This window comes from Vipera ursinii, assembly GCF_947247035.1.
Source record: "Vipera ursinii genome assembly, chromosome: 1".
In the NCBI taxonomy this organism is placed as follows: Eukaryota; Metazoa; Chordata; class Lepidosauria; order Squamata; family Viperidae; genus Vipera; species Vipera ursinii.
Genome location: NC_139512.1, coordinates 16,477,003 through 16,504,751, shown reverse-complemented (window position 1 = coordinate 16,504,751; position 27,749 = coordinate 16,477,003). Strand labels below are relative to the sequence as shown.

At 47.5% G+C, this 27,749-nt stretch overlaps 1 protein-coding gene across 1 annotated transcript; it reads right to left on the bottom strand.

Annotated features, from left to right (window-relative positions):
- ELAVL1 (ELAV like RNA binding protein 1) lies at positions 1–27,749 on the bottom strand. The gene is made up of 6 exons (XM_083364562.1): positions 27,412–27,749; positions 17,612–17,801; positions 11,583–11,686; positions 9,554–9,707; positions 8,170–8,395; positions 1–1,670 (listed from the first exon to the last, which is right to left on the bottom strand). The coding sequence occupies exons 2-6, from the start codon at positions 17,781–17,783 to the stop codon at positions 1,346–1,348; spliced, it is 981 nt and encodes a 326-aa protein (XP_083220688.1). The 5' UTR covers positions 17,784–17,801; positions 27,412–27,749; the 3' UTR covers positions 1–1,345.

Sequence of the window (27,749 nt, the reverse complement as noted above, 5' to 3'; positions counted from 1 at the left end):
TTTCAGCAAAACCAAATCAAATTTAATTGGTCTTAAATGCAAAAGTAAAAACAAACAAAAACACAAAAAAGCAAAAGAAAATTAACAGAAAACAGAACTCAAAAGATTCAAGGCAGCCTGAAGTAAACGCTGGGGATTAATTAATTAAAACATTGAAATCTTACCAAAAACAAAACAAAACAAAAAAAAAGAATCAATTTTTTTTGTCTCTTTAAATCTCAAACTTGCAAGTTTTAATGTACCTTTCTGCTGAGCATTCCAACAGGTAAAGCTATTTGTCAAAACAAAATTCACTATTAAAATACAAAAAATAATAATTCTAGTAATTATTAGAAGGGATGCAAAAAAATTACAATGCTCAAATGTTTGTCGGATCTTCGCAAGAGGATTGTTAAGAACTCGGTTATTCCAACTAAAAACATGTCGAGAGGAGATTGCCACGTTTTGTTTTACCAGAAAGCAATGCACAGAAGAGACGATAATTGGAAGGTGAGAATTCAGAGGAAGTGGCAACGTTGGGAAAATGCAGCTTTCTTTACTTTTTTTTTCCCCTTTCTTTTACTCTGAAATCACTCCAGAGTTTTCTCAAAACACTTTGGTCCTTTTTATGGAAACTGGGCTTTTAAAGGGGGGGGAGGGAAACAAACTATAAAAAAAGTTATTTTTCACTTCCCAGTTTGGGTTTTGTTCACTGAGTGACAAACACAGCCGATGGTGTTACCCGGGGTGGGGGGGTGGGGGTGGCATTTCGTTATTCTCCAGACTTCAAGTCGTTTTTCACCAGTAAGTTCATTTTTCTCAAGCAAATCTCTTGCTAAGAAGAGAGAACTTGCTATTAACTAAGAACATTGCTCAAAAGTACTGGAGTCAACAGGATTCTAGCTGATGTCCTCCTGCCTTGGCAAACTCTATTCAGTGAAATTAAAGGGAGCAGATGTCCAACAGTTTCACTGGCACCGGGTGCAAACGGTTTCGTTAACTAAGGTTTTGGAGTCCAAGGGGAGACTGCGAAAACAGGACTACTTTAAAAGGAACTTTAAAAAAAAAAAAGAGTAGAACCATTACGGGACTTTTTAAAAACCCAAAACATTTGAACATGTTGGTGGCATCCCAGAGTATAAAACCCCTTCTCCACTTTTCATTTAGACTAAAGACAAACAACTTTTTTTGTGAAAATTGGCGCGTCAAAAAAAAAAGTGAGTTTTTACACTAACGAAAACAACAACAAAAAAAAAGGTTCAAACTTTTTCGTCACTCAGTTATCTATTCCATACAAAAAAAAAAAGAAGAAGAGGAGGAAGAGGAGGAGGAGGAGGAGGAGGAGGAGAAGCCACGAGCGAAGAAGTTATTTGTGGGACTTGTTGGTTTTGAAGGAAACCTGCAAGAGTTTGTCCCCCAGCCGGTAGCCGTTAAGACTCGCTATGGCCATGGCGGCTTCTTCATAGTTTGTCATTGTCACAAAGCCAAAGCCTTTACACTTGTTGGTGTTGAAGTCGCGGATGACTTTCACATTAGTCACCGCGCCAAAGGGGCCAAACATCTGCCAGAGGATTCCCTCATCGGCATCTTGGCCAAGGTTGTAGATGAAGATACACCAGCCCGAAGAGGAGTTTCCTGGGACATTTACACCAGAAAGCCCACTCATGTGATCTACACCCATAGGAGAGAACCTAGCAAATAAAAAGCACACAACAGTTCATGTAAACAGAACAAAACAAAACAAAAAAAAGTTTAGTTCAATCAAGCAAAAAACTCAACAGGGAATCCCAGATTAAAAAAAAAACACGGGCGGGGAGGGGTGGGTGGGGGTCCCATCTGAAGGGCGTCTCTCGTCTTCCTGCCGTGGGGGCAGAACAGATAGTTAAAAAGACAGCGAGGCACCTTTTTTTGGGGGGGCGGGGGCCAAACCAACGATGGGTCAACCTTCCTGGGTTAGGTCCCACTTCACCAGAGGTGTGAAGAAGCGCTGTCCCCCCTCCCATTTGCTGAAGAACACAAAAATGGGGGGCGGGGGAGGAGAGGAGGGGGAGCAGGAGAGGAGAGGAGAGGCAGGCTGTGGTCAGGAAGCTGAGAGAGGGAGAACCCGCAGCAGTCGCGGGTTTGAGTCTCAACTCAACACACCAAGAAGAGTGAGAGCTCTTCCCAACGAGGATTTTTGCTGCTGATTTTTGCCTTCTGGCCACGTTACGCTCGTTTTAATAGGAGTAGTATGAAAGGGCGCCACAAGAGAATTTCCGGGGCTGCTTTCTTTCATAACACAAGTATTAAATCTGCAGGTCGCTTCTTTATAACCAAGACCACATCTGCAGAGGTCGCTTCCTCTCCGTTATCTAGATCGGGAGGGGGGGGAAAGCCAGCTAGATGCTGCTTCATCCCAATTCCTATCGGGTGGAAAACAAAAACAGATTATCCAAAAAAAAAAAAAAGCAATGGAAGTTGGGGGGGTCCAACATCATCTACAAGTCCCTCGCTCTGCTTAAGGGACAGCCCAGGCCACGACAGCATCCCTCCTTCCACCTGGCAAAGTGGGCCCTACCCCACGGAAGCTCGTGCCCACGTTAATAGCTTAGCCTCCCCGGGTGCGGCTGCTTCTACCTGCCGCCCGCCAGCCTGTCTCCCCTGTGAGAGTCTGCGGAGGCGGAGAGGATCTACGCGGAGCGTCTCCCGCCACAGGTCCTCCTGACGTGAGCGAAGGACAGGAGAAGCTGTCCCTGCCCACGTCAGCCAGGCCTCTTCCTCTCCGGGGCCCGAGCTGGAGACCAGGCCTCCCGTATCCGGATCCTGGGTGCCAGGAGCACAGAGAGGGCACAGGGACCTCCGCTGCCTCTGGGGCCTTGGCCTGGCAATCAGCGCGTGGCCTGGGCAGAGGACTGAGGCAGGCGACATCTCGGCTCAGCGGGAGATGAAGCGGCAAGCGGAGAGAAAGGCAGGCAGACCAGGCGTTGGGGGCAGGGGGGTGTCCTCCTTCGTTCCCCCTCCCCAGAAAATTTCCACTGATCTCCCACCCATTCCTAGCCACCCAAGGAGGTGTCATGTTTCCAGGATGCTGCGTGGGCCACCCAGAAAAGGGGTTCTCTCCCCACTCCACCCCGCCCCGAGATTCGTCATTTCTCTCTCCCACTGATCTAGGATGAAGCATCACACGCTCTCTCTCTCTCTTTCCCCTGGCATGTGTCACGGTGACTGCAATGGGGCAGAATCTCAAACCCGAGACACCTGGGAAGGTTTTGGGGGTGGGAGGAGGGGGGGTTAGGTAAGAAAGAGACTGCTTTTCTGACGGACAAAATAATGCCTCGTTGGTGAAGCAAAACTGGGGGGGGGGGCAGGAACTCCATCATGCTCGGTTTTTCACGGGGTAAAATCATCTACCGGCTGCCTTGCAGAGGACTCCGCGTTATTTAACTGCCCAACCGAACTGTCATTCCGGGGACCGCGGGCCCACGCAAGGGTGACCATCTATAAGATCCGCCTTTGGAAGCCAAGTCCATTTTCCCACGCGTGGTCTGGAAAATTGCAAAAATTGCAGCGTGGGTTCGTTTGCCTTCTCCTCTCTCTCCGGTCACCTATCTTCCACCTCCTATTTAATCTTGGCTCTTTTAGTGACAGCCACAGCAGCGAATTGTTCTTAGTGGACTCCCTAAGACTTGGGGTCCCGGGGAAGGGGGGGGGGGAAATTCCCACATACACTCTTCCCAATTCAGCCAGCTCGGGGAGGCTTTCAAGCTAGACCCCACCCCCTTACAAAAGCTGACCCCACACTTTCTCTACCTCAGCAACTTTAAAAAGGTGGGTGGACTTCAATTCCCAGAATTCTCCCGCTAGTATGTGGGGGGAGTTGGAAGTCCACCCATCTTAAGGTTGAAAGGGTGAAAAAACACTAAGCCAAAGAGACTAGCTGCACGTGTACAGATCGTTCAGGATCCTTGAAACCGCATTAACGTGCCCCGGTTTGGCACAGGTTAAGAGGCAATGCTAACAAAACAAAAACCCTTAAGTCGCCTAACTTGGGGGCAGGGGTACTCTCACCTTAGACGGAAGAGGCCGAGTACAGGCAGATAAGAAGAACATTATTTATTTAACAAGTGACAAGAATTCTACGACAAAGAATCCTCAAAGAAACCCATCCTGATGCCACCCACTTCGGGAGACTGGCAACTTTTTTTTTAAGAAGACATGCAAGGCTTTCCGCTGGAAAGGAAATCTCTAGAAGGAATTTGCAGTTAAGGTTGCATGAAAATGAGTGAGGAGACTCGAAAAGTAATCAAAACAAAACGGGGGTGGGGGGGGAGAAGCACATTAGAGTGGAATAGGAAACTCAAAACCAGGAAAGCAAATTAAAAGACGGCCGTTTTCATGATATGGATCGAGTTTACCAATGCGCAGCCTAGTGAATTAAAAGGGTCGCTACCCCTATAAAATCATGAAACAGGAATGGAAGAGTATATGAACAGGATTTAAGAGGGGATACGCTAAATGAAACCAGCAGCAGAGCTTTTGCTATGTAATTTGTAATAACACGTTTCAAATAAAATTTCTCAATAGGAAATTAACTACGGTTATTACGTCTTTAAGGGACGAACTAACTACTGATCTGCTTTACGTTTAACAAAAAAAAAAAACGAGCTACGAATTAAAATGCCTGCTGATGGCATTTAAAATTAAAACTCTTGTTACTGGCTTGATTATTCTCAGCAGGAGGAATCTTAAGAGAGGGCACTTAACTAATCCTCAGCTTATTATTCTCGTTCCACTGAGGAATTTAGGAAAATATTGTTATTAGTGACTTTACGATTTAAGGTATCAAGTGACAGTTGAGGATTAGCAAACGAAAAAGTTTTTTTTATTTTATTTTAATTCCATTTATATCCCGCCCTTCTCTGAAGACTCAGGGCGGCTTACAAGCTTAGCAGTAGCCTTCATTTTTATGTATATGCCTGCTTATTAGGGCTTTCGCCCCACCCAAGCGGCATTATTACAAAGTCAGCTTAATTGCCCCCAACAATCTGGCTCCTCATTTTACCTACCTCGGAAGGATGGAAGGCTGAGTCAACCTTGAGCCTGGTGGGACTCGAACCTGCACTAATGGCAGGCAGCTGGTGTTACTTAAGGAGGCATTAGCCCACTCCTCCACCAAGGCTCCCAAGTTGCCGGGGTTTGCATTTTTTTTTTTTAACAGAAGAAAAAGAGACACTGTCCTATTTGTGTTCTGGGGAAGATTTTCTGAGGAAATTTAAGATCCAGGTTACTGACTGACCAGCTTACGTTTGCGCTTTTCTCCGAGCGGAAAGGGAAATTCTCCATTCCTATTTTGACTTGGCAAACCCTTCGGGTCCTGGGGAGACTTGCAACTTTCAGTGTTTGAGGCTGGACTTAGCTGCCCATCTGCGTGGACACCTGACCATCGCTCGAGAGACCGAGCAACTAAATTTCATTTTTGATGTGTGCCGTTGTGCCCACGGTAAAAAAAATAAAAATGACAATAAAGGTTATCTTATCTTCTCCAGCTAAAGGGTGATTCTACGTGAGCGGAGTGGGGAAAAGGCTGCTAGAAATCCTTTAAAGAAGTTACTCAGAGAAAGGACAAAAACAGGAATGACACCAGCGTGCCAGGTAGGAGCCTGGCTGAGCCACTACTGGCCACCCCTTGCTGGGCTAACGAGGGGGAGACGTCCAGGACCGTCTCTTCGTCCAGCCTTCTCCAGAAAGGATAAACCCAACATAAATTTAAATAGCTCGTCCCTCAAAATGCGGCAGTTGTTTGGAGGATTAAAAAAAAGGGTCATAAAAACTTCTCAAACTAATCTGTCATTAAACATGAGAAGCACGTAGGAGCAATCCGTAATACTTTTAGGTGAATCTGGCTTTCCATTTGGAAAGAAAATCCTAAATATCACGGGTGTCCTTGCTCTTAACTGCTATCAAACTGTTGGCATTCACAGGGCAATTTTTAAAATATCTCTGCAAAACTGCATGCTAGGAGGGTGGAGGGGGGTTCTTAAAGTTGGAGTGGCTATAAAAAAGGATGGTTTGCAAATATACACATTTTTAGCAAACTGTCGTGCATGCTTCCAAATTCCCTATTTTTTTTATTCAGAACTGAGTTCAGAAGGATTGATCATCCAGTAGGGGCACTCAAATACGATTTACACATCTCTCCATTTCTATTTTTAAGATCGAAATGACTCTCGAAAGGCCGTAATTCAGTCTGTTTTAAAACATTCCCTTCCTCTGTACGTTTCTCTGCCAGCTAGACAAATTTTCCCTCTTGGGTTAAAAAAAAAAGGCGTGGGGAGGAAAACAGAAAGACTGGGTTATAAGCCAAAAGTTTGTTTAAAAGATGGAGGGAGGGAGGGAGGAAGGAAGGAAGGAAGGAAGGAAGGAAGGAAGGAAGGAAGGAAGGAAGGAAGGAAGGAAGGAAGGAAGGAAGGAAGGAAATTTGTAAACAACTCTATGACATGCTTGGTTTCAATTACAATTACTGTGTCTTGTCAAACAATGGCAAAGGGAGGGAGAAGAACAAGAGGGGGGAGACTCAAGTGCCAAGGCTGTGTGCTTTTCATTAGTAATTGCTGAGCAGATTTGCTTTTTTTTTACTTTCTAATAAAATCACACAGGTAAGTTTTACACACGTAGAAGAGTTTGTTGCCCACACCTTTGGGGGCTCTTATTTGGACACTTGCCCACGAAGGCAAACGTACAAATTCTGGCTTTGAGACTCTAGGACCACAGATAACCACTGCATCTTACTCCCTGCAAACACAGTTAAGTCAAGTACAGCTGTGAAATCCTGAGGTTGGTTGGTTGGTTGGTGGCTTTAACACGAATGACATCTGGGTCTAGTTAATTGTTTTCGCTTTTGTTTCTTCCTGAACTATGGCGTGGCTTTCACTAGTTTATAATTTGTATTTTTCTCGTTCTATAAACCACTTGAAGCAATTATTTTTAGTCAGAAAAGCAGTGTAAGAAGGGGTTGTTTTTTTAAAAAAGAAATAAAAATAAAAAATAAACAGTAACAGGAACCCCTTAGTATTTGCTCTGGCTATTTTAGACTGGGGGAAGAGAGAGGGTTTTTTTTAGTGCTGGACTCAGGCAATTCGGAAAACCAATTCTTGGCAATGAATACCATGTCACCATTTTTTTCCAGAAAGTTTTTTTAAAAAAATCTTGTATTTTACCACACTGTTATGAAGCATCAGATCAGACAGACAAATTTTCAATCTTTATTAATAGGGGAAAGAGGATCTGGAGGGCTTTTAATTCTCTATTTAAATGAAATTCTATTAGGAAAAAGAGAGAGAGAAAGAGAGAGAGAGAGAGAGAGAGAGAGAAAGCGAGAAGAGTAAAAAATAATCTTGAGAGAACAGAAGATAAAAAGAAAAAAAAATAAGAACAGAAATGGACATTCACAATGATTACTGACATACTTTTGTGGTGGGGTAGGGGTTACATATTCATTTGGGGTCAAAAACACTCCACTGCCATTAAGTATGAAAGAAAACTGTTTCACAGCTCTCTAAAATTATACAGAATGCACTTAAAAAGTCTAATGGAAGAAGTTGGAGGTGCAATTGGGGCCGAGCTGATGGGTTCCACGCGAACTGTCAAGAAATATCGGGAAAGAGTTGGTTAAAGTAAAAAGCAGAAATGACTAAATACACACATCAGACTGCTATCGCCATCCCTTCAAGGCTAGTCTCTGGCGGAGCCTAGGGGCTACGGGGGAATTAACGACAGGATACCCTAACCAATTAAATTAACCCATCGGGGGATCCGGGCCGGGGGTGGGGAAGGGTGGGAGGGGGGGTGGGGCAACCAGCAGCATCCCCTCCCTCGAAGCGCGGCTTTTGCAGGCCAGTCGTCAGAACACAAACTCTTCAGGCAGAGTTAGCCTTGAGAGTGTGGAATGGGGCAATATTTAGTTTAATTCAGGGTTTTCTCTCTTCCCCTTCCACTGAGCTATCTACTGGAAGACTCGGTGCTGTGTCGTCTGAGAATGAACAGCAATGACTTTTTCGGAAAAAAAAAAAGAGAGAGAGAGAGAGAGAGAGAGAGAAAGCAGAAGAAGCAGAGAGAGAGAGAGAAAGAGAGGGAGGGAGGGGAGAGGGAGGGAGGGAGGGAGGGAGAGAGGGAAGACAGTACAGACCTCTTATTTCCTTCTTCCTAACCTACCTGAATCTCTGGGCCTGGTGATGGACAGGCCCCCCAAACCGTCTAGCTGGGGAGTGGTAGAGCTGGGAGAGGAGGGCCACGTTTTTATTCTGGTTGGGGTTGGCCGCGAACTTCACCGTGATGGGTTCAGAGGAGCCCGGCGGCTTGTGGCCGTTGAAGTTTGAAATCGCTTCCTCGGCTTCTGATCTCTTGTCAAAGCGGATGAAGGCAACCCCTCGGGATAACCCTGGAAGTCACAGGGAGAAAGAAAAATGAGGAGGATGGAGGATTGGAGTGGCTCTCGTTTGCTCCCAGCCCGTTTTCTGCCTGGGCCAGACCGGACCAACACCCACTACGGCGTGCTTTACCGGGGAAGTGGGAAGCCATCCAGACACGTCACGGGGACTTCAGAAGTCAAGGAGAAAGTTAGCGCGGCTTCCATTGGCCCAACACTGCTGAGCTGGTAAGGCTCAAGATTAAACGGAACCACCTGCCTCCAGAAGTGATGGGATGCTCCAACGCAGCACGTTTTTAGGAAGGGACTGGACAGCCGTTTGTCTGAAACGGTCTAGGCTTTCCTGCTTGAGTAGGGGGATGGACTAGATGACCTCCAAGATCCCTTCCAACTATGTTATGTTATGTTGTTGTTGTTATTTAACCCAAAGGTGCCTTTTTTCAAGAGGCCACTGGACTTTCTTGTTTTTCTTTGAAGACGTTTCACTTCTCATCGCAGAAGCTTCTTCAGCTCTGACTGGATGGTGGGGAAGGGAAGGATTTGTACTCCTTGCAGACAGCCGGTCGTTTGCCTCCTTTTAGAGGGTCGCTGAGGTTTACCTGTGTCCCCAGGGTCACCTGAGCGTTGCAAAGGGGTGCGGAGCCTCCTTGGAACTGCTGAAAGGACCGTGTTGTAGACTGGAGATAAGACGACGTGGTCAGCAGTTCCCAGAAGGCTCCACACCCCTTTGCACCCCTCAGGTGACCCTGAGGACACCGGTAAACCTCCAAGTGGCCTCACCAAATTTCTAAAAGGATGCAGATGACAAGCTGTCTGCAAAGAATATAAATCCTGTCATTCCCCACCATCCAGTCGGAGCTGAAGAAGCTTCTGGGGTGAGAAGAATGCAAATCACTAGGTACCCAAGTGGTATTCAAGGAAGGGGAAATTATTCTCCACAGGTAGGCTTTAAATCAGTGTTTCTCAAACGTGGCCAATTTAAGAGGGGTGGTCTTCAAACTCCCTGAATTCCCCTAGCTGGGGAATTCTGGGAGTTGAAGTCCAACCCTCTTAAAATGGCCAAAGTCTGAGAAACACTCTGCTTTGGATGGCCACCTGGGGGACCATTTCTGAGGTAGATCAGCAGGCAGCCAACTGGAGAGGGAGCTGAGCTGCTTCGGGCTCACGCACCTGTAGTCTGATCGACCAGCACACGCGAGTTGATGATGCGTCCAAACCGTGAAAACATGTCTTCAACATCTTTCTGCGTCATTGTCCGTGGCAGCCCGCTTATGTACAAGTTGGCATCTTTAATCACTTCAGAGCTTGGGCGAGCATACGACACCTTTGACAAAAAAAAATAAAAATAGTGGAAAAATGCACGTGAACCTATACAGCTAGAAGACCTGAAGGAGTTCCTAGGATTTAATAAAAGATACCCGGTCACACCTGCAAAACATTATTTCAGGCCAATAAACGGTCACAGTAGCTGTCTCAAAGGCGCTTTTTCAGAAGGGCAACTGGACTCCCCCCCCCCTTGAGGAGGAAGACGACGACGTTTCGCTTCTCATCCAAGAAGCTTCATCAGTTCTTCACCATCGTCAGAATTAACTCCTTCCATCCCCACCACCACCACCAGTCAGTCAGAACTGATGAAGCTTCCTGGATGAGAAGCGAAATGTTGTCGTCTTCCTCCTCCTCCTGAAGGGAAAAACCAGCCCGGCTGCCCTTCTGGAAAAGGCACATTTCAGAGCAGCTGTGACCTGGATGACTGAGAATATGTGCTGAGGTCGAATCCTAATTTTTTATCGGGGAGGGGAGAACGTCTGTCTGTTGCACTTTCCTTAGCAAATAAAAATTGTTCCGCCAAAGCCGCCAGCAGATGAAACGTACAGAAAACAGAAAAAGCAGTTTCTCTTTCGTGTGCAATTACCTGGCAGAGGGAAAGGGGCTTTGGCGGGGCGCGGGAAGAAGCTGGCGCCTGCTGGAACCACATACCAGGCCAGCCTCTCCTCCAGCCTGAGCCCACCCACCCCCCGGGTAAGAAACGCTAAGCAGTTCCTAACGTTTCCAGCTCCCAGGACGCCACGGGGAGAGGCCGGAGGTTGGAGAAAGCGACGCTAAGCAGGGAAGCGAAAGACGAGCCATCTGCAAGGACAGCTCACTCACCAGCCTGCAACCCACCAAGCATCCCAACGTTACAGTCCCCAGGAACTGAGGACAAAGGAGCTCGTTCCCAGGGGCACGGCAGGCTGCCAGATGACTCCCGGGGCAAAGCCAGGGCAGCTGGGTCGCTCGGACCGAAGGCCACCCCCTTCTTGATTCTCCAGAGGCCTTGCGCCCTCACATGGGGAGCCACGAGGCGAAGCACGAAGAGCCAGGCCCCGACTCATGGCTCTCCCACGGGCCCACAGAGAAGCCGGGCTGGGCATTGCGCTTAGGGATAAAGCACTTTTTTAAAATTTCGTACTTTTACACTGCACCCTTCGCTGTGAACACACTTGAGCGGCCCAGGGGGAGGGAGGGGAAGAGGGATGGATGGTTGGATGGGCGCAGGAAAAAAGGAGGGAGGGAGGGAGGGAGGGAGGGAGGGAGGGAGGGAAGAAAGGGAGAGGGGGAGGCAAGCAAGGAAGGAAGGAAGCGGGAAGGAAGGGAGGAAAGAAGGGAGGGAGGGAGGGAGGGAGGAAAGGAAGTGAGACAAAGGGGGAGAGGGAAGGAAGGAAGGAAGGAAGGAAGGAAGGAAGGAAGGAAGGCATCTGAAATGTGTCAACTGAGGAGAGCTGGACAAACCCATGACTAAGATGTCTTAACTAATCAGGCTGCAACCCATTTTTTTAAAAAAAAAATCTTATCTGATGCAGGCCCCAACTACCGTCTGATGAGAGACATTTCTTCCTACAGGCACAGAGTTCACTAAAGAGCAAGGTGAAGTAACGTTGTCTCCTTCATCACCATCGTCATCCTTTATCTGATGGATGCAACTCTGGCCTTAATACATTTCTTTCTATCAAAGTCTCCCCCCACACACACACCAATCTCCCTGGGCCCAGAGGTCCAGCCACCTGGAGGAGGAAAGAAACGGAGCAGGTGGAGCTTAGGCCGTCCACCGTGGATCGGGCAGAAGGAGGGCGCCATCACCAAGCCGGGGGAAAGTTCTGGGGAGGAGGAACAAGCTGGGTTCAAGGTAGCCAGTTCTAGCCACCACGGCAGACATCTTTACCTTGATAGTTTTGGACTGAAGTCTCAGGCCGTTCAGCGTGTTGATTGCTCTTTCGGCATCTTTTGCGGTCACGTAGTTCACAAAACCGTAACCCAAGCTGTGTCCTGCAGGGAAAACGTCTCTTTAATTCTTTTCAAAAGAGGCAACAACAACAACAACAACAACAACAAAATCCCTTCCACTGTTCTCTTGATATGAAAATTTCACATTTCGAAAGAAAACAGGATTCATAAAGGAAACCACCAATACGAAGCATAAATGGCTGCCGATGGAAGGAAAATAACGGTAGCTCAGGGTTGAAATGAGGGCTCCTTGGTGCCCTCTGAGCCGGGTGGTTTCCTTGCAGACGTTTCATGACCCAACTAGGTAACCTCATCAGTACTAGAAGAGAATGGGAGAGGAGGAGGAGGAGGAGGAGGACTGGTGATAGAGAAGGAAGAAAACTGTGGGGTCCTTGGTCCTCTCTGAGCCGGGTGGTTTCCTTGCAGACGTTTCATGAACCAACTAGGGAACATCATCATGTTACCTAGTTTGGGAATGAAACTTCTGCAAGAAAACCACCCACCTCAGAGGTGCTTTTTCATGAGGCAACTGGACTTCGGTGGGCTTTTGTTTGTTTTTTTGAAGACAAACCTTTTGCTTCTCATCCAACAAGCTTCTTCAGTTCAGAGCCAAAGAAGCTTCTTGGAGGAGAAGCGAAACGTCTTCAAAGAAAAGCAAGGAAGTCCAGTTGCCTGCTGGAAAAAAGGCACCTTTCGGACAACCGTGGCCTGGGTGACCGAGAATCTCCACGGACATTCGCCAAGCTCAGACAGCGCCAAGGACGCCTCATACAAAGGGCTACATTTTCACTCTGAAGATTAGGATACACCCAAACATGCGGACAAGCTTCTCCTTTGTACAGTTACAAATCTGGCATTATTTCAAAAGCTTCTGCAGTGATCTCTATAAAGGTGGGAGGAGGTTAAATCCGCCAGTGCGCTAGGAATTTGCAAAGGTGGAAAAAGTTTCTTTCAAGGCCCATCAAAGCTTGAGTAGATTACGGCACAATTTTAATCCTGCTTCAGAAAAGTTCTTTTTACTTATAAGCGTGAACTTCTCAATCCATCAGAATAGAGATGGAAGGGACCTTGGAGGTCTTCCAGTCCATGGACCCCAACCTTTTGGGCACCAGAGACCGGTTCCGTGGAGAGAGGTTTTTCTGTGGAACAGAGGGGACCGTGGTTTCACGGGCTGCCTTCATCCCACGGATAGCGCTTCACTTGTCTGTGTGGACCGGTTTCTGGCATGCAGAGGCCCAGTACCGGTCCACAGCCCGGGGGCTGGGGACCTTGGAGGTCTTCCTAGTCCAGCCACCCGCTCAAGCAGGAGAACCTACACCATCTCAGACAAGTGACTATCCAGTCTCTTCTTAAAAATCTCCAGTGATGGAGCGCCCACGATTTCTGGTGGCAAGCTGTTCCACTGGTTGATTGTCCTCACTGTCAGGAAGTTTCTGCGTCCTGGCGGCGGCAGCAATGGCGGTGGCGTCTGCAGCAATACTCCGGTGGTGGCGGTCGCCCTGGTGGCTCAGCGGCGACGCTGTAATCAACTTATTGTTTCCTCTGCTTGCTTTGTTCTTTCTGGATGGCCTGGTACTCTTACTGCTGTTGGTGGCCTCGAGGGTTCCTGGGCTAGCCGGTTAATGCCGGTGGATCCCAGTGGAGCCCAGTGGTCCCTTGAAAGATCTATGTTTCCTGTGACACCAGTTGTGACTCTGGTTGGTGTCATCGGATTTGTGGACCTAAAAGAATTAGATAACTTGGAAGACCCCAATGACTGCAGGATTGGCCATGATAAACTTTTTCGAAGGACAGAGCAGCGGAGGATTTGGCCACCTAGTAGTGCAGACTTTGAAGATGTATTATATTATCTTATCCCTGCCTTCGGACTGTTCTTTATTGCCATTCACATATCGGCCCCAAAGGATTCAGAGTTCCCTGGGTATTGGCCACAGTGACAGGGTGGCCTGAACTCACATCTGCTGCCCCTAGAGGTGAGAGCTCTAGGGGTCATGCTGCACCCAGGATGGATGTTTCGGACTATTCCCCCCTGGTATAGGCTTTCCAACTGTCGTGAGAGGGCGGTGGTTGGCCTGTCTTGGGGTGACACCCAGCTGAGTGGCAGTGGCTGGGTGGAGGCTCGGGACATCTACTTGCTCTCTGTTTGGTCCCTCCTTAAATCAAATCAATTGATTATGGACTGCCTATATCTGGACTGCTTTATGCCTTGTTTGAGGTACTCCTCTACGGACTTGCTCGCCCTCAGGGGTGCTCCCCCCTCCTGGAGGCGGCCCGCCTTTCCAGCCGAGTATAATCTCGAGGAAGGTCCCATCTATTGGGATCCTGAGAGATGGCCGGGCACGGTTACGGACCTCCGACGTAGACCTAATAGGAGGTCTTTGATTTGTTTTCTGTCAAAATTTTTTTGGGGGTTAGGGAGGAGGGAGGGTTCTTTTCTTGGTCGTTTGGACGAGGGGGGCAGTCCATCTACCGATGTTCAGGCTAGTGCTGAGGCTGATCGCGATGGGGAGGAGCGGGGGTCGGCTGCTTCTGGGGCTCCAGGGCCAGTCGTGGGATTGCCTATTCCCATGACGACAGGGAATGGCAGCAAGTGTAGGAACAGAGGGCCGTATCGGTCTCAGGGAAGGCCTCTCCGCTGCTTACAAGCGGTGAGGCACTCCGACCCTCTGGTTCCGCCCCGAGGTCCCGGGAGTGAGGATGTGCAGCCTCCTGAGCTCCGGCTGGTGTATTTGAATGCCAGGTCGGTCGTTAATAAGGCTCCTCTCGTTCGAGACTTGGTCGAGGGTGAGCAGGCTGACCTGGCTTGCATCTCGGAGACCTGGTTGGGCCCAGAGGGCGGTGTTCCTCTGGTTGATCTTTGCCCACCAGGTTTCCGGGTGCTGCACCGGCCTCGGGCTCAGGGTAGGGGTGGGGGAGTGGCTGTTGTTGTGAGGGAGACCTTGTGTCCGCGGGAGGCCACCGTTCCCCAGACAGTCGGGTGTGAGTCTCTCTTTTTGAGATGCGGCCCTGGTGCGCAGTTGGGCTTGCTGCTGGTGTACCTTTCGCCTAGTCACGCAGCAGCAGCCCTGCCTGAGCTGCTTGATGTCCTCTCGGGGCTGGTGGTTGAGTTCCCGAAACTTATAGTTTTGGGGGACTTTAACCTACCATCGCTGGGAGGATCATCTGAGTTAGCTCGGGAGTTCATGGCCTCCATGACGGCCATGGACCTGACGCAAGTAATTACGGGACCGACTCATGAAGGAGGCCACACCCTTGACCTTGTTTTCTTGTCTGGACGGTGGTTAGATGATCTTGGTGGGGGCTCTCCAATTATTATGCCCCTGTCATGGACCGATCATCATCTCCTGCGGCTGGTCTTCCGTTTTGCCACCCCCCGCCGTGGGGGTTTGGAACCACTCAAATGGTACCGCCCCAGACGCTTAATGGATCCCCAAAGGTTCCAGGCGGCGCTGGGGTCCCCACCTGCCTCCCTCACTCACAGCTCGGCCGAGGCCCTAGTGGAGGCCTGGGAAAGGACGGCCACTGAGGCTCTTGACCGAGTTGTACCCTTGCGGCCCCTGACCCGGCGCAGATCCCGTCGGGCTCCATGGTTCTCTGCGGAGCTCCGGGAGATGAAGCGTCGGAGACGGGGCCTAGAGAGCGGTTGGAGGTCCAGCCGATCCGAACCCGACCGATTGCGACTAAGAGCCTATATTAGGTCTTATCTCGCTGCAATTAGGGAGGCGAGGTCTAACCACTTCGCCACCCTTATTGCGTCCGCAGATAATCGCCCGGCCGCCCTGTTTAGGGTGACTCGCTCCCTCCTAAATCAGGAGGTGAGGGAGGATCCCTTGCAGGGACGTGCCGAGGAGTTTAACCAACATCTGTCGGACAAAATCGCTCGGATTCGGACCGGTTTGGACTCTGACTGGGCAGAGTCTGACGATCAGGACACGGGTGGTCTTGTCGATATCATCTGGGAGGAGTTTGATTCTGTAACTCCGGAGGAAGTGGACAGGATCATGGGGAGGCTGAGCACCACCACATGTTTACTGGACCCGTGCCCTTCCTGGCTGGTTTATGCAGCCCGGGAGAGGACACGCAGCTGGTTCCAGGCAGTTATATCGGCCTCTTTGAGTGAGGGTATCTTCCCCGCCGTCTTGAAGGAGGCGGTGGTGAGGCCTCTCCTCAAGAAGCCTGCCCTGGACCCGGCTGTATTGAACAACTTTCGTCCTGTCTCCAACCTTCGCTTTCTTGCGAAGGTTGTTGAGAGTGTGGTGGCGCATCAGCTCCCTTTGGTCCTGGATGAAGCGGATTATCTAGACCCGTACCAATCGGGTTTCAGGCCCGGGTACAGCACGGAGACGGCATTGGTCGCGCTGGTGAATGATCTCTGGAGGGCTCGGGACAGGGGGCATTCCTCTGTCCTAGTCCTATTAGACCTCTCGGCGGCTTTCGATACCATCGACCATGGTATCTTGCTGCGGCGTCTCAGGGGATTGGGAGTGGGAGGCACAGTTTTACAGTGGTTCTCCTCCTATCTCTTGGGACGTTCGCAGTCGGTGTTGGCAGGGGGGCAGAGGTCGACCGCGAGGTCTCTCATTTGTGGAGTTCCTCAGGGGTCGGTCCTCTCGCCTCTCCTGTTCAACATCTACATGAAGCCGCTGGGTGAGATCATTCGTGGCTTTGGAGTTGGGTACCATCAGTACGCTGATGATACCCAACTTTTCTTTTCGACCCCAAACCACCCCAGTGATGCCCTCAACGTGATGTCCCGTTGCCTGGAGGCGGTTCGGGTCTGGATGGGGAGGAACAGACTCCAGCTCAACCCCGACAAGACTGAGTGGCTTTGCATACCTTCGTCCCGGGTTTATTCGGACATTCCACCTCTAGTTATGGGGGGTGAACTATTACCCCCCGTAGATAGGGCTCGCAACTTGGGGGTCCTCCTAGATTCACGGCTCACTTTGGAAGACCATATAGGAGCCGTGACTAGGGGGGCCTTCGCACAGGTTCGCCTGGTGCGTCAGTTGCGGCCCTATCTTAGCCGGGACGATTTATGCACGGTCACTCATGCGCTCGTGTCCTCTCGTCTGGACTACTGCAACGCTCTCTACATGGGGTTGCCCTTGAGGACTACTCGGAAGCTCCAACTGGTACAGAATGCAGCCGCGAGAGTGGTGTTGGGAGTCTCCCGATACTCCCACGTTACGCCTCTGCTCCGTGAGCTGCATTGGTTGCCAGTTGTCTTCCGGGTGAGATTCAAGGTACTGGTAACGGTATTTAAAGCACTCCATGGCATGGGGCCGGAGTACCTCAGGGAACATCTGCTGCCGGCATCAAGCTCCCTGCGCCCTGTGCGTTCCCACAGAGAGGGCCTCCTCAGGGTGCCACCGATCAGAGAATGTCGATTGGTGGCCCCCAGGGGGAGATCCTTCTCTGTGGGCGCTCCGGAGCTGTGGAATCAGCTACCGGTTGAGCTCCGGATGGCGCCCGATCTTCGCTCCTTTCGTCGCGATCTTAAGACATTTCTGTTTGTACAAGCCGGCCTAGCCTGAGGGGGAGTGTTGGGGTTATTTTATTTTTGTTTTTTTAACTTTTCTGGGGGTTTTTAGTGTTGTATTTATACTGTTTTAATTAGGGCAATTTGTTTAATCTTTTTTAATGTTTGTATTCACTATTTTATTCTGCCCTGTGAACCGCCCTGAGTCCTCAGGGAGAAGGGCGGTATATAAATGTTATTAAATTAAATTAAATTAAATTAAATTTCTCCTTAATTCCAGGTTGCTTCTCTCTTTGGTCAGTTTCCACCTGTTGCTTCTTGTCCTGCCTTCTTACTAACTTAACCACTGCAGTGATTCACTTAACCACCATGTCAAGAAGGGTCGTAAAATAGGGCAGAATTCACTTAGCAACTGTCTCGCTTAGTAACAGAAAGTTTGGGCTCCGCTGTGGTCCTAAGTTGTATTCAAAAGAGGAATATTTTACCTGCCACTTTGTCACGGATAAGCTTGGCGGATTCCACCTCCCCTATGCTGCTAAAAAGGCTCCGTAACTCATCCTGGGTCATGTTCTGAGGAAGGTAGTTAACAATTAAATTTGTCCTGCCGATGTCGTCCCTGCAGTCGTCCGCCATGTGGTCTTCATAACCGTTAGACATTTTAACGAGAGATGAAACCTGTCAAAGGGCAAACACATTGCTCAGTTCTGCATTTCTATGCTGCCCCCCAAAAAAAAAACCGCTCACGTAGACGCATGGGCTTGGGAATAAATATAGGAGTTCTGCTGAATTATCTAACCAAAACCAAATGGAGAAACGCCGTTTCGAAGTTACATAATGAGCACGGAACTGCGTTAAGTCAAGTGCAAAGAGATGAAGCCTTGCTATTTGCAACGGAACGAAGTCACGACATCAACCAGACCTTCTTGCAATCGCTTCTGCTCATTTCCACAAAATATAGCTCCGTTTCTCCACGTCCGGATATAAATTTCTCAGGCACATGTAAATAACGTGCATGTGGTTTAACTTTCTCCGCACAGGCTCAATCTGTCAGGTACAAAGGCAGATTTACACCCATTCACAATTGGAGAGAGAAGCCCAAAAGTCAGGGTTGACCCCTGGCGACGGACTGGACAAGCCCCTGAAGTTGTCTTGGCAAGATTTTGGAAGAGGTTTGCTGCTGTCTTTTTCCTAGAGCGGAGAGTGAGTGTCTGGCTGACTCAAGATCACCCAACTGGCTTTGAGCCTAAAGCAGGACTAGAACTCAGTGTCACCTGGTTTCTAGGTGGCTCCCGCTGCCTGGTAATCAAGGGGCAGTAGCTTTATACGCCCAATACCCCCAATTCGGTCGTTCTTTCGTATGAAATGTTTTTAGTGGGTTTGGAGCAGACTGCTGCCTGCGAAACCAGTCACTTGGTAGAAATACAAACAAAATGAATGAATGAATGAATGAATCTGTTATCAATCAGGGTGGACAAGGAAAGTCTTAGTAAAATCAAATCCCTCTTGAGAGAAGAGTCAGTTTTAGGGCAAAGGCCTTTCCACTATAGCCATGGTGGCGAACCTGTGGCAAGCGTGCCACAGGTGGCACGCAGAGCCCTCTCTGTGGGCACGCGCGCCGTCGCCCCAGTCCTTAGCCTTCAGCTGGGTTTTATAAAACCTTTTCGCTTTAGGCCTCCGCCGCTATGTGCAAAAAAAAAAGGTTCAATCAATTTCAACTTCTAACAGGGAAAAAAAAAGATCTGGCAAACTTGGAATTGATTGAACTTTTTAGTCGCACCCAGTCCCGCAGCCACGCCCACCCGTCACCCAATGATACATAAGTGGGTTTTGGGTTGCAGTTTGGGCATTCGGTCTCTAAAAGGTTTGCCATCAATGCACTATAGGATCACTTCTTGTGGCTTCTCTGCCCATGTCTCTTTTTGTGTGAAATGCGCCCCATTGAGGACCGCTTTGAAGCAGGGGGGGAAGAGGGGACCGGTTCTAAAATTGATTAAGAATGGAGGCCCCCTCCCCTAGTGCCTTTCTGTCCTACGGGAGTGCATGGCATCATCGGATGGTGTTTCACGGGAGTGGATCCAACTCTGGGAATCTGGAGTCTCCAGTGTTTACTACCAGGAGTAGAAAGAGGAGAACTGGCAGGAGGGAGGGGGGCCCCTCGCTTCCTATGCTCCTAAAAGCCCTCCTCCATGCTGGAACTACAGAAGCTTGTTTGTGGGAAGGAAGACACAAGAAGAGGGACGGGAGAGGGGCAGCTCCCCCTCTTGCCACAAGTCTCTCTCTGGTCCCCAAGCTCCTCTTTAGTTAGGCCAGGATTCTCCAAACCTGGCAACTCTGAAGACCTCCCAGAATCCCCCAGCCAGCTAGGTTGAAGTCCACAGGTCTTAAAAGTTGCCAAGGTTGGACACCCCCTGCTCTAGACAGTCAACAACAGATTCCCAAACACAGCTCAAAACCAGATTCTTTCTTCTTCCTCCGGATACGCTTGAGTGACACCACCATTTAAAGCAATACAAATGTATGTCTATGCAGGATTTATCAGAAAAACTGCTAGCGGATACAAAGATTTTGAACTAGACCATAGAATCTTCCTTGGGGTAAGTCACTAAAGTGCTATTTTCTATTTTCTCACACACACACACACACACACACAGAGAGAGAGAGAGAGAGAGAGAGAGAGAGAGAGAGAAGGAATAACAAGAACTTTCAGCAAGAATGTCTTCCAATTTATTCTGGAAATAATACCACACTGGGAGTCATACCCGGCCCTTTCCATTCCGCACACGTACACTACGGAACCAATGCTAATTGACATCAATTTCCCCAGGCACAAAAGCTTGTTTCATGCTTCATTGGTGAGAAAAAAGGAAGTAAAATTCACTGGAGCTGAAAGTAGAAGAAATACATGCCTAAGTTAAACAGAAAAGGCCTTTCAGCAAGGAAACTGTAGCTCTCTTCCAGAGTTGAAATTTTTCTAAGTCTGGCGTATTAACCATTACAGCTATGGGTTTGACTCTGTTAAAAATGAACTGGAAATCCTACCGTGGGGTAGTGATGCACGTATCATTGCTAAGGTCTATAAAACGTTTCTGAATTTGAATTTGGAAAGTGAATATGTACAGCACTGTACGATTCGGTGGGCAAGGGACTTTGGATATAATGTAAAACTTGAACGGGAAAATATGTAGACGAAATGTTTAAAATGTACACTAAATTACAACTTAAAAAGAAAATTTTTGTAAGATGATGTACCACTGGTATTTAACACCAGGTAAGTTATCAAGGTATTTCAGTTGAATGCTGGAAGTGCAAATGTAAACAAGGGACTTGTAATCATTTATGGTGGACATGTGATAAAGCATATTCTAATAAAGAAGATTCTCAAAGTGAACTTGGGGGGGGGGAAATTGGCACTCTGATTTTTATTTTTATTTTAATTCCATTTATATCCCGCCCTTCTCCGAAGACTCAGGGCGGCTTACAAGCTTAGCAGTAGCCTTCATTCTATGTATATGCCTGCTTATTAGGGCTTTCACACTGATGTTATATATGTTATATTTATATTATATTATATATGTTATATTTCACTCTGATGTTATATATGTTGCCGGCAGCAAGATCACTTTGATCCCCACAACGGACAAGTGCCTGCAGAAGTTGAAGTTAGCAGATACCTAAATTGATTGCTTTGATAGAAGAAGAAAAAAAAAGTACTTTTGTTTCTGCTTGGAAACCGCTTCTGGACTTGGTGTTTGAGGTGGAGAAAAAATGAAAATTTGATTTGGGGTTTTACTGATTAGATCTGTTGTTATAGAAATGACTACCGTATTTTTCGGACCATAAGACGCACCTGACCATAAGACGCACCCAGTTTTTAGAGCAGGCAAACAAGAAAAAAAAAATATTCTGAACCAAATAGTTACCCTTATACTAAAACAGGGCTTTTCAACCTTTTCATCCATTGTACCACTTTTAGGACAAGGCAATGTCCGAGTACCACCAGTCGCCCAGCAAGGTGTCAAAAACTTGACCCCCCACCAAAAAAGGAAAAAAAAATGATAAAGTACAGGTAGTCCTTGACTTACAATGATTCACTTAGCGACTGTTCAAAGTTACGACGGCACTGAAAAAAGTGACTTATGACCATTTTTCACACTTATGACCGCTGCAGCATCCCCAGGGTCATGTGATTTACATTCGGATGCTTGGCAATCGATTCATATTTATGATGGTCACATTGTTCCAGGGTCATGTGATCGCCTTTTGCAACCTTCTGAGAAGCAAAGTTAGTGGGGAAACCAGATTCACTTAACAATCGTGTTACTAATTTAATTTCTCTCTCTCCTTCTCTTTCTCTCCCTCTATCTCCCCCTCCCTCTTTCTTTCTCTCTCCCTTTCTCTCCATCTCCCTCTTTCTCTCCCTCTTTTTCTCTCTCCCTCTATCTCTCCCTTTCTCCCTCTATTTCTCTCCCTTTCTTTCTCCTCTCTCTCCCTTTCTCTCCCTCTCTATTTTTCTTTCTCTCTATTTCTCCCTTTCTCTCTCTCCCTCTATTTCCCTCCCTCTTTCTTTCTCCTTCTCTCTCCCCTTTCTCTCTCTCCCTTTCTCTCCCTCTTTTCCTCTCCCTCTATTTCTCTCCCTTTTTTTCTCTCTCTCCCTCTTTCTCTCCCTCCCTATTTCTTTCTCCTCTCTCTCTTTCTCTTTCTCCCTCTCCCATTGTCCCTTCCTTCCTTCCTTCCTTCCTTCCTTCCTTCCTTCCTTCCTTCCTTCCTTCCCTCTCTGCATTAGAGCAGTACCCGCGGAGGCGGCCCTGCAGCCCGGCTTTCTCTTGCAGAAAGCAAGCTGAAACAGAGTGAGGGAGATTGCCAGAAATGCGAATCGGCCGATCTCGCGCTCCTGCAAACTCCCTCGCTCGGTTTCAGCTTCCCTTGCTACAAGAGAAAGCAGGCTGAAACGAGGGAGATTGCAGCAGCGCGAGATCAGCCGATTCGCATTCCAGGCAATCTCCCTCGCTCCGTTTCAGCCTGCTTTCTCTTGTAGCAAGGGTAGCTGAAACGGAGCGAGGGCGAGTGCAGGAGCATGAGATCGACCTTTCTCAGCACGTGCCGATTCGTACTCCACTTGCGGAGGTTGGGGCTGGCCATACGGATCACCTTCGGACCATAAGACGCACCCTCGTTTCCCCCCCCCCACTTTTGGGGGAAAAAAGTGTGTCTTATGGTCCGAAAAATACACTACTTTATACTACTAGGTAAAAGTGAAAAGTTGAGGTTTGATGTTACTTCTTATACTGCTGCACCAAAGGGAGTTGAAATTCAACACCTTTTTTTTCCTTTCTTCTCTATACTTTACTTTTCCATTTTTCCCTTATTTTTACTATTGCCATATTTTCCCTTGTATAAGATGATATTTTTTTCCTGCAAACACCCTTTTCAAGAATCAGGTGCGTCTTATACATGGGGAAAGTAACGGTTACCTCCGCAGCCCAGGGCATGCCTGTGAGGGTCGCCACGCTGCCTGGTGCAGGGGTCATGCCCCTGTGGGCTTGCCACTAACGGGAGGGGGCAAGATCGTGGGCCGGCCGAACTTCCAGATTTACCAGCTCAGCAGGCAGGGAGAAACTCGCCTGCCAGAGCATCTTATACAACATGGGTGTGTCTTATAGATGGAAAAATACGGTATTTGCTTTTTTTTTGCTTTATGTTATTAAACTAATAAAAAGTATTGACATGGATAACGATTACACAGACAGTTCATGCTCGCCCACACACCCCTAGACGTTCCGTTGGGATATTTTTGATCACACACACCCAGAGCCCAGTTAAAACAAGCAATACAAAGGGGGGGGGGGGAAACCCTGCAAAAACCATTCAAAATATTAAACGTTAAAAGGAAATCTGCAGGGAGGCACCATCCCTAAAAACATAATTTTTATGTTTTTAATAGTCTGGCCAGATGCCCAGACTAGCTGACAAAGGTATGTCTTTCCAGAAAACCAAATGTTGGGGCCTGTCTCAGGTCGGGGGGGGGGGGGGGGGAGAAATAAGGTTCCAAAGGGCAGGTGCTGTTTTTTGCTCTCTTTTCCATGTCCCCCCCCCCTTTTTTTTTTTTACAGGATCTTCCTTTGACCACTACCAAAAACCACCCCATTCCACTGTACTCCTCACCATCCTTGTGTCCTCTGCTAATTGTCTCAGTCTGTCATCATAATCGAACGAACTGAATTTTTAAATTAATATTCATTCATTTGCCAAGTTAGATATGAATAAACTTGCTTAAATCAAACACCTTTTTTTTCCTAAATGGATACTCATCAGTGACTGTTCTCATTTATTCAGACACATTATGTATCAACTTTTAGTCACACACATTCCACATTTAGAACAGAGTAGACAGTAGAGCTGGCAGGGACTTTGGCGGTCTTCTAATCCAGCCCCCTGCTCCAGCAGGAAACTCTGTATCATTTCAGACAAATGGCCGTCAAGTCTCTTCTTAAAAACCTCCACCCACAATTTCTGGTGGCAACTTCTGTTCCACTGGTTAATTGTCCTCACTGTTAGGAAGTTTCTCCTTAATTCCAGGTTGCTTCTCTCTTTGATCTGTTTCCAACCATTGTTTCTTGTCCTTCCCTCTGGTGCTTTGGAAAATAACATGACACACACACACACACCCCTTCTTTGTGGCAGCCTCTCAAACTCACTATTTCAGTATACAACTTTTAGCACCAAATAAGCCCATTTCTGCTGCCCTTAAGGGCTTTGGCTAATCAAAGTTCTCACAGACTTTTTATTACTTATACTACGTAGAAATGATGTTGAGTATCTACAGGAAGGCCTGGAGGAACGTTGTCCATAGGGTCGCGATGGGTCGGACACGACTTCGCAGCTAACAACAACAATCTACATGCTACTACATGGGTAGCGCAAGGGAGCGCTCCCAAAGGAAGCATTAGTCAGCATTAGCACATTCTAGTCAACAGGTCACAACTGAAGTTCAGTTTCAACCCACACATCTTAATGTTATCCTGTACAAGCCAAGATCTTTATACTAGGAGCTACTATACTGCCGCTTACCTCCCATCAACTGAAGAGTCGTGTACAAAATACTGATATCCATTCATGACTTTCCCCCCTTCTAATTAAAGTAGAATCAGCAATGGAAATAGTGTTTAATTTTTTACTATAAAATATTAAACAGCATGGCATACGTATTTATTACATTAAATCTCTTTATTTGATGCAGCTATTTTTAAAAAAATACTTTCTAATCCCAATTTTGGGTGTATCAAAAAATAAGTGTTGTACTCAAGACAGACATAAGATGCTTTCTTATGAGAAAAATGCTGAACGAATATAGATCTATCTTGGAGATAACAGAAAGTGTAAAACCTTTCTGATGTGACTGGTTAAACTTAATCTTCTGCTACCCTTGGATTTTTATTGTAAAATATCAGGCCTTTAATTCAAACTACAGTAATTTTAAATAAAGCACAGAAATAGTGCCTCTATAGTAATAGCTCTTACTTTTGACACAAAATTCCCAGGTCCCTAACTCAAGCAAAGTTTGGTCTTTTACAGAGAAAAGTGCCAAAGTGTGTCTTTCTACCCTCACCCTATATAGGGAAATAATGTGTCACTTTCCCAAATCTCATAAATCAAAAGTCAAACAGGCTCGCGAGGCCACTGCAAGGATTAGAGGTCCAGGTTCAAATCTCTGCTCAGTCATGCAGACTTTTGATTAATTGCAAAGTAATCACAAAGCCCAACTCACTTGGTCTGGATTGCAGTGTCAGTTAATAACACTGAATGAGGACCATAAATACTTATAAAGAAGAGAGGGTCAACATTTTAGACAGGGTGGATGATAATCAATTTTTTTAAAAAAAATTCAATTTTTTTATTTAAATCAGATTTTATTTAAATCGGATTTTTTTATTTTTATCAAATTCATTTTAATAAAATGCTTTTGGAGTAAAAATCTATCTAAAGATAGTTTTGCATTTAAGATACATTAATAATTTAGTTTATTCAGCACGAAATGGAGCTTAGTTATGCGGCATGAGGCTGTGTACTCTGCAACACTCATTCAATGAATCCAAGCTCTGCAAGCTGAGATAACGTGCACTGCGTTGATGCATTCACACAATTTCACAGTGACCATGAGATACATCACAAAACAAAGTTCAGGAATATTCCTTAATCTCATTGGTTTGCAAATCTATGTACACTACACACTGTATGATTGTTTGAAGAGAAATGCATCTGTACCAGGCTCCAAGTGCTTTGATTAAATAAAAGAATTTGAGTAGTTCTCCAACTATGTGTGATTAACCTATTAACCTAAAATTGGTTCTGATATCGCTGTTTTACTAACCTGACAGCTTATTATTCTAAATAGGGAATGTTCATTTTGTTTGCAAAAAATAATGTTAAAGAGAGCACCTGTCATTTCAGATCCATCCTGGCAGAGCCTGTTAGTGGGCATCCATCCCCTCACCTGCTGCCCACCACGTCCCTCACCTTGTTGCGTCACTGCACCACCAGCCATCCCATTAAAGCGAATGGGACTGTTGGTGAGTCAGAGAAGGAGCCACTGAGGGACAGAGAGGACAGCTCTTCTTTAAAAATCATGATTTAAATCGACTTGATTTAAATCAAATCCACCTGGATTTTAGATCACTGTATATATGCCATTAAGCCAGTGTTCATTCTTAATAACCACACACGCTGGCTTCTCTAGGATAAGCTATTAGCATTGCTCTCCTCACAGAAGTATCATATATTAATAGCAAGGGAAGTTTCCAGCTGGGGAACTTCATCAGTACCTGGAAGAAACATCTGCAAGCAAACGAACTGTGCATTTTAACCTTAGCTATAAATGTTCTCTCTTACAATATTAGGCACCTAGAAATGTTCTCTACTGTAACTTTAGGCACCTAGAAACATTCTCTATTATAGTATTAGGCACCTAGAAATGTTCTCTCTAATATTAGACACCTAGAAACATTTTCTATTATGGGGCACCTAGAAATATTCTCTAATATTAGGCACCTAGAAATGTTCTCTATTGTAATATTAGGCACCTAGAAATGTTTTCTCTAATATTAGGCACCTAGAAATGTTTTCTCTAATATTAGGCACCTAGAAATGTTTTTTTCTAATATTAGGCACCTAGAAATGTTCTCTCATATTAGGCACCTAGGAATATTCTCTCTCATAATACTAGGCACCTAGAAATATTCTCTCATAATATTAGACACCTAGAAATATTTTCTATTATAAGGCACCTAGAAATATTCTCTAATATTAGGCACCTAGAAATGTTTTCTATTGTAATATGAGGCACCTAGAAATGTTCTATTAGGCACCTAGAAATATTCTCTATTATATTAGGCACCTAGAAGTGTTCTCTATTGTAATATTAGGCACCTAGAAATGTTCTAATATTAAGCACCTAGGAATGATCTATTATTAGGCACCCAGAAATATTTTCTATTGTAATATTAGGCACTTAGAAATATTCTCTAACATTAGGCACCTAGAAACATTCTCTCACAAAACATTAGGCACCTAGAAATGTTCTTTATAATATTAGACACCTAGAAATGTTCTCTTATATTATTAGGCACCTAGAAATGTTCTCTCCCGTATTATTAGGCACCTAGAAACGTTCTTTCTCGTATTATTAGGCACCTAGGAATGTTCTCTCTTGTAATATTCAGACCGCCCAGTCTCTTTTTGGAAGTCTCCCGAGTTGCATCAGAACAGGAGGAAAAGGGACCAGAAAGGCGAGGCTGCTGAGCATCCGACGTGGGACTTTTTTTCCCCAACGTTCAGGGCCCAAGCCAGGTCAAAATGGGATGGGGAGGAGACGGCAGGCAGGGCCTCCAGGCGAGTGGGCAAGCCCCGAGGCCTTCCCGCCCCGCCGACAATGGCGCCGCGGCCTCCGCGTCCGGCCTACCTTCTTTCCCCAAAGCCAGGCCGGGAATCCGCGCTCGGAAAAGCAGCAGCAGCAGCAGCAGCAGCAAAGCGCGCGCGCGCCGAGCACACCAGGCCGGTCCGGGGATTATGACGCGGCGTCCCGCGCGCATGTGACGTCACGCCACGCCCCTGACGTCCGCGCCAGCCCGGCGTAGGGCTCCCCCCCTCCTGCCGCTCGCGCAGGCCACGCCCCCTCCCTCCCTCGCGTCACAGGTCCGCCAGGCCGCAAAGTAGCCTGGCCGGCGACGCGGCCTTTCCCCCGTTTGTCCCCCCCCCCAACGCTCCCCGCAACGGCCCGGGCAGCGCTCACCTGACGACGGCTGCGGCTGCGGCGCGGCGCTCGAGGAGGGAAGAGGAAGATGGCGGCGGCGGGGAAGAGGGGAGGGGAGGGACGACGAGGAGGAGGCGGAGGAAGAAGAGGCGGCCGCGAAGCGAAGGAAGGAAGGAAGGAAAGGAGGAAGGAAAGGAAGAAGAAAAAAAAAGCCTCGCGGGTCCCTCCGGCCTCGCCACGAACCGCTCCGCTCCCTCAAATCGGCACAGCAACAGCAGGAGGGCGGAGGCGGGTGGCGTTGCTGGCCACGCCCCTCGCCCCGCCCGCCAGCCCGCCGCTCATTGGATGCGGCGTCGGGCGACGCGCCGCCGTTCGCA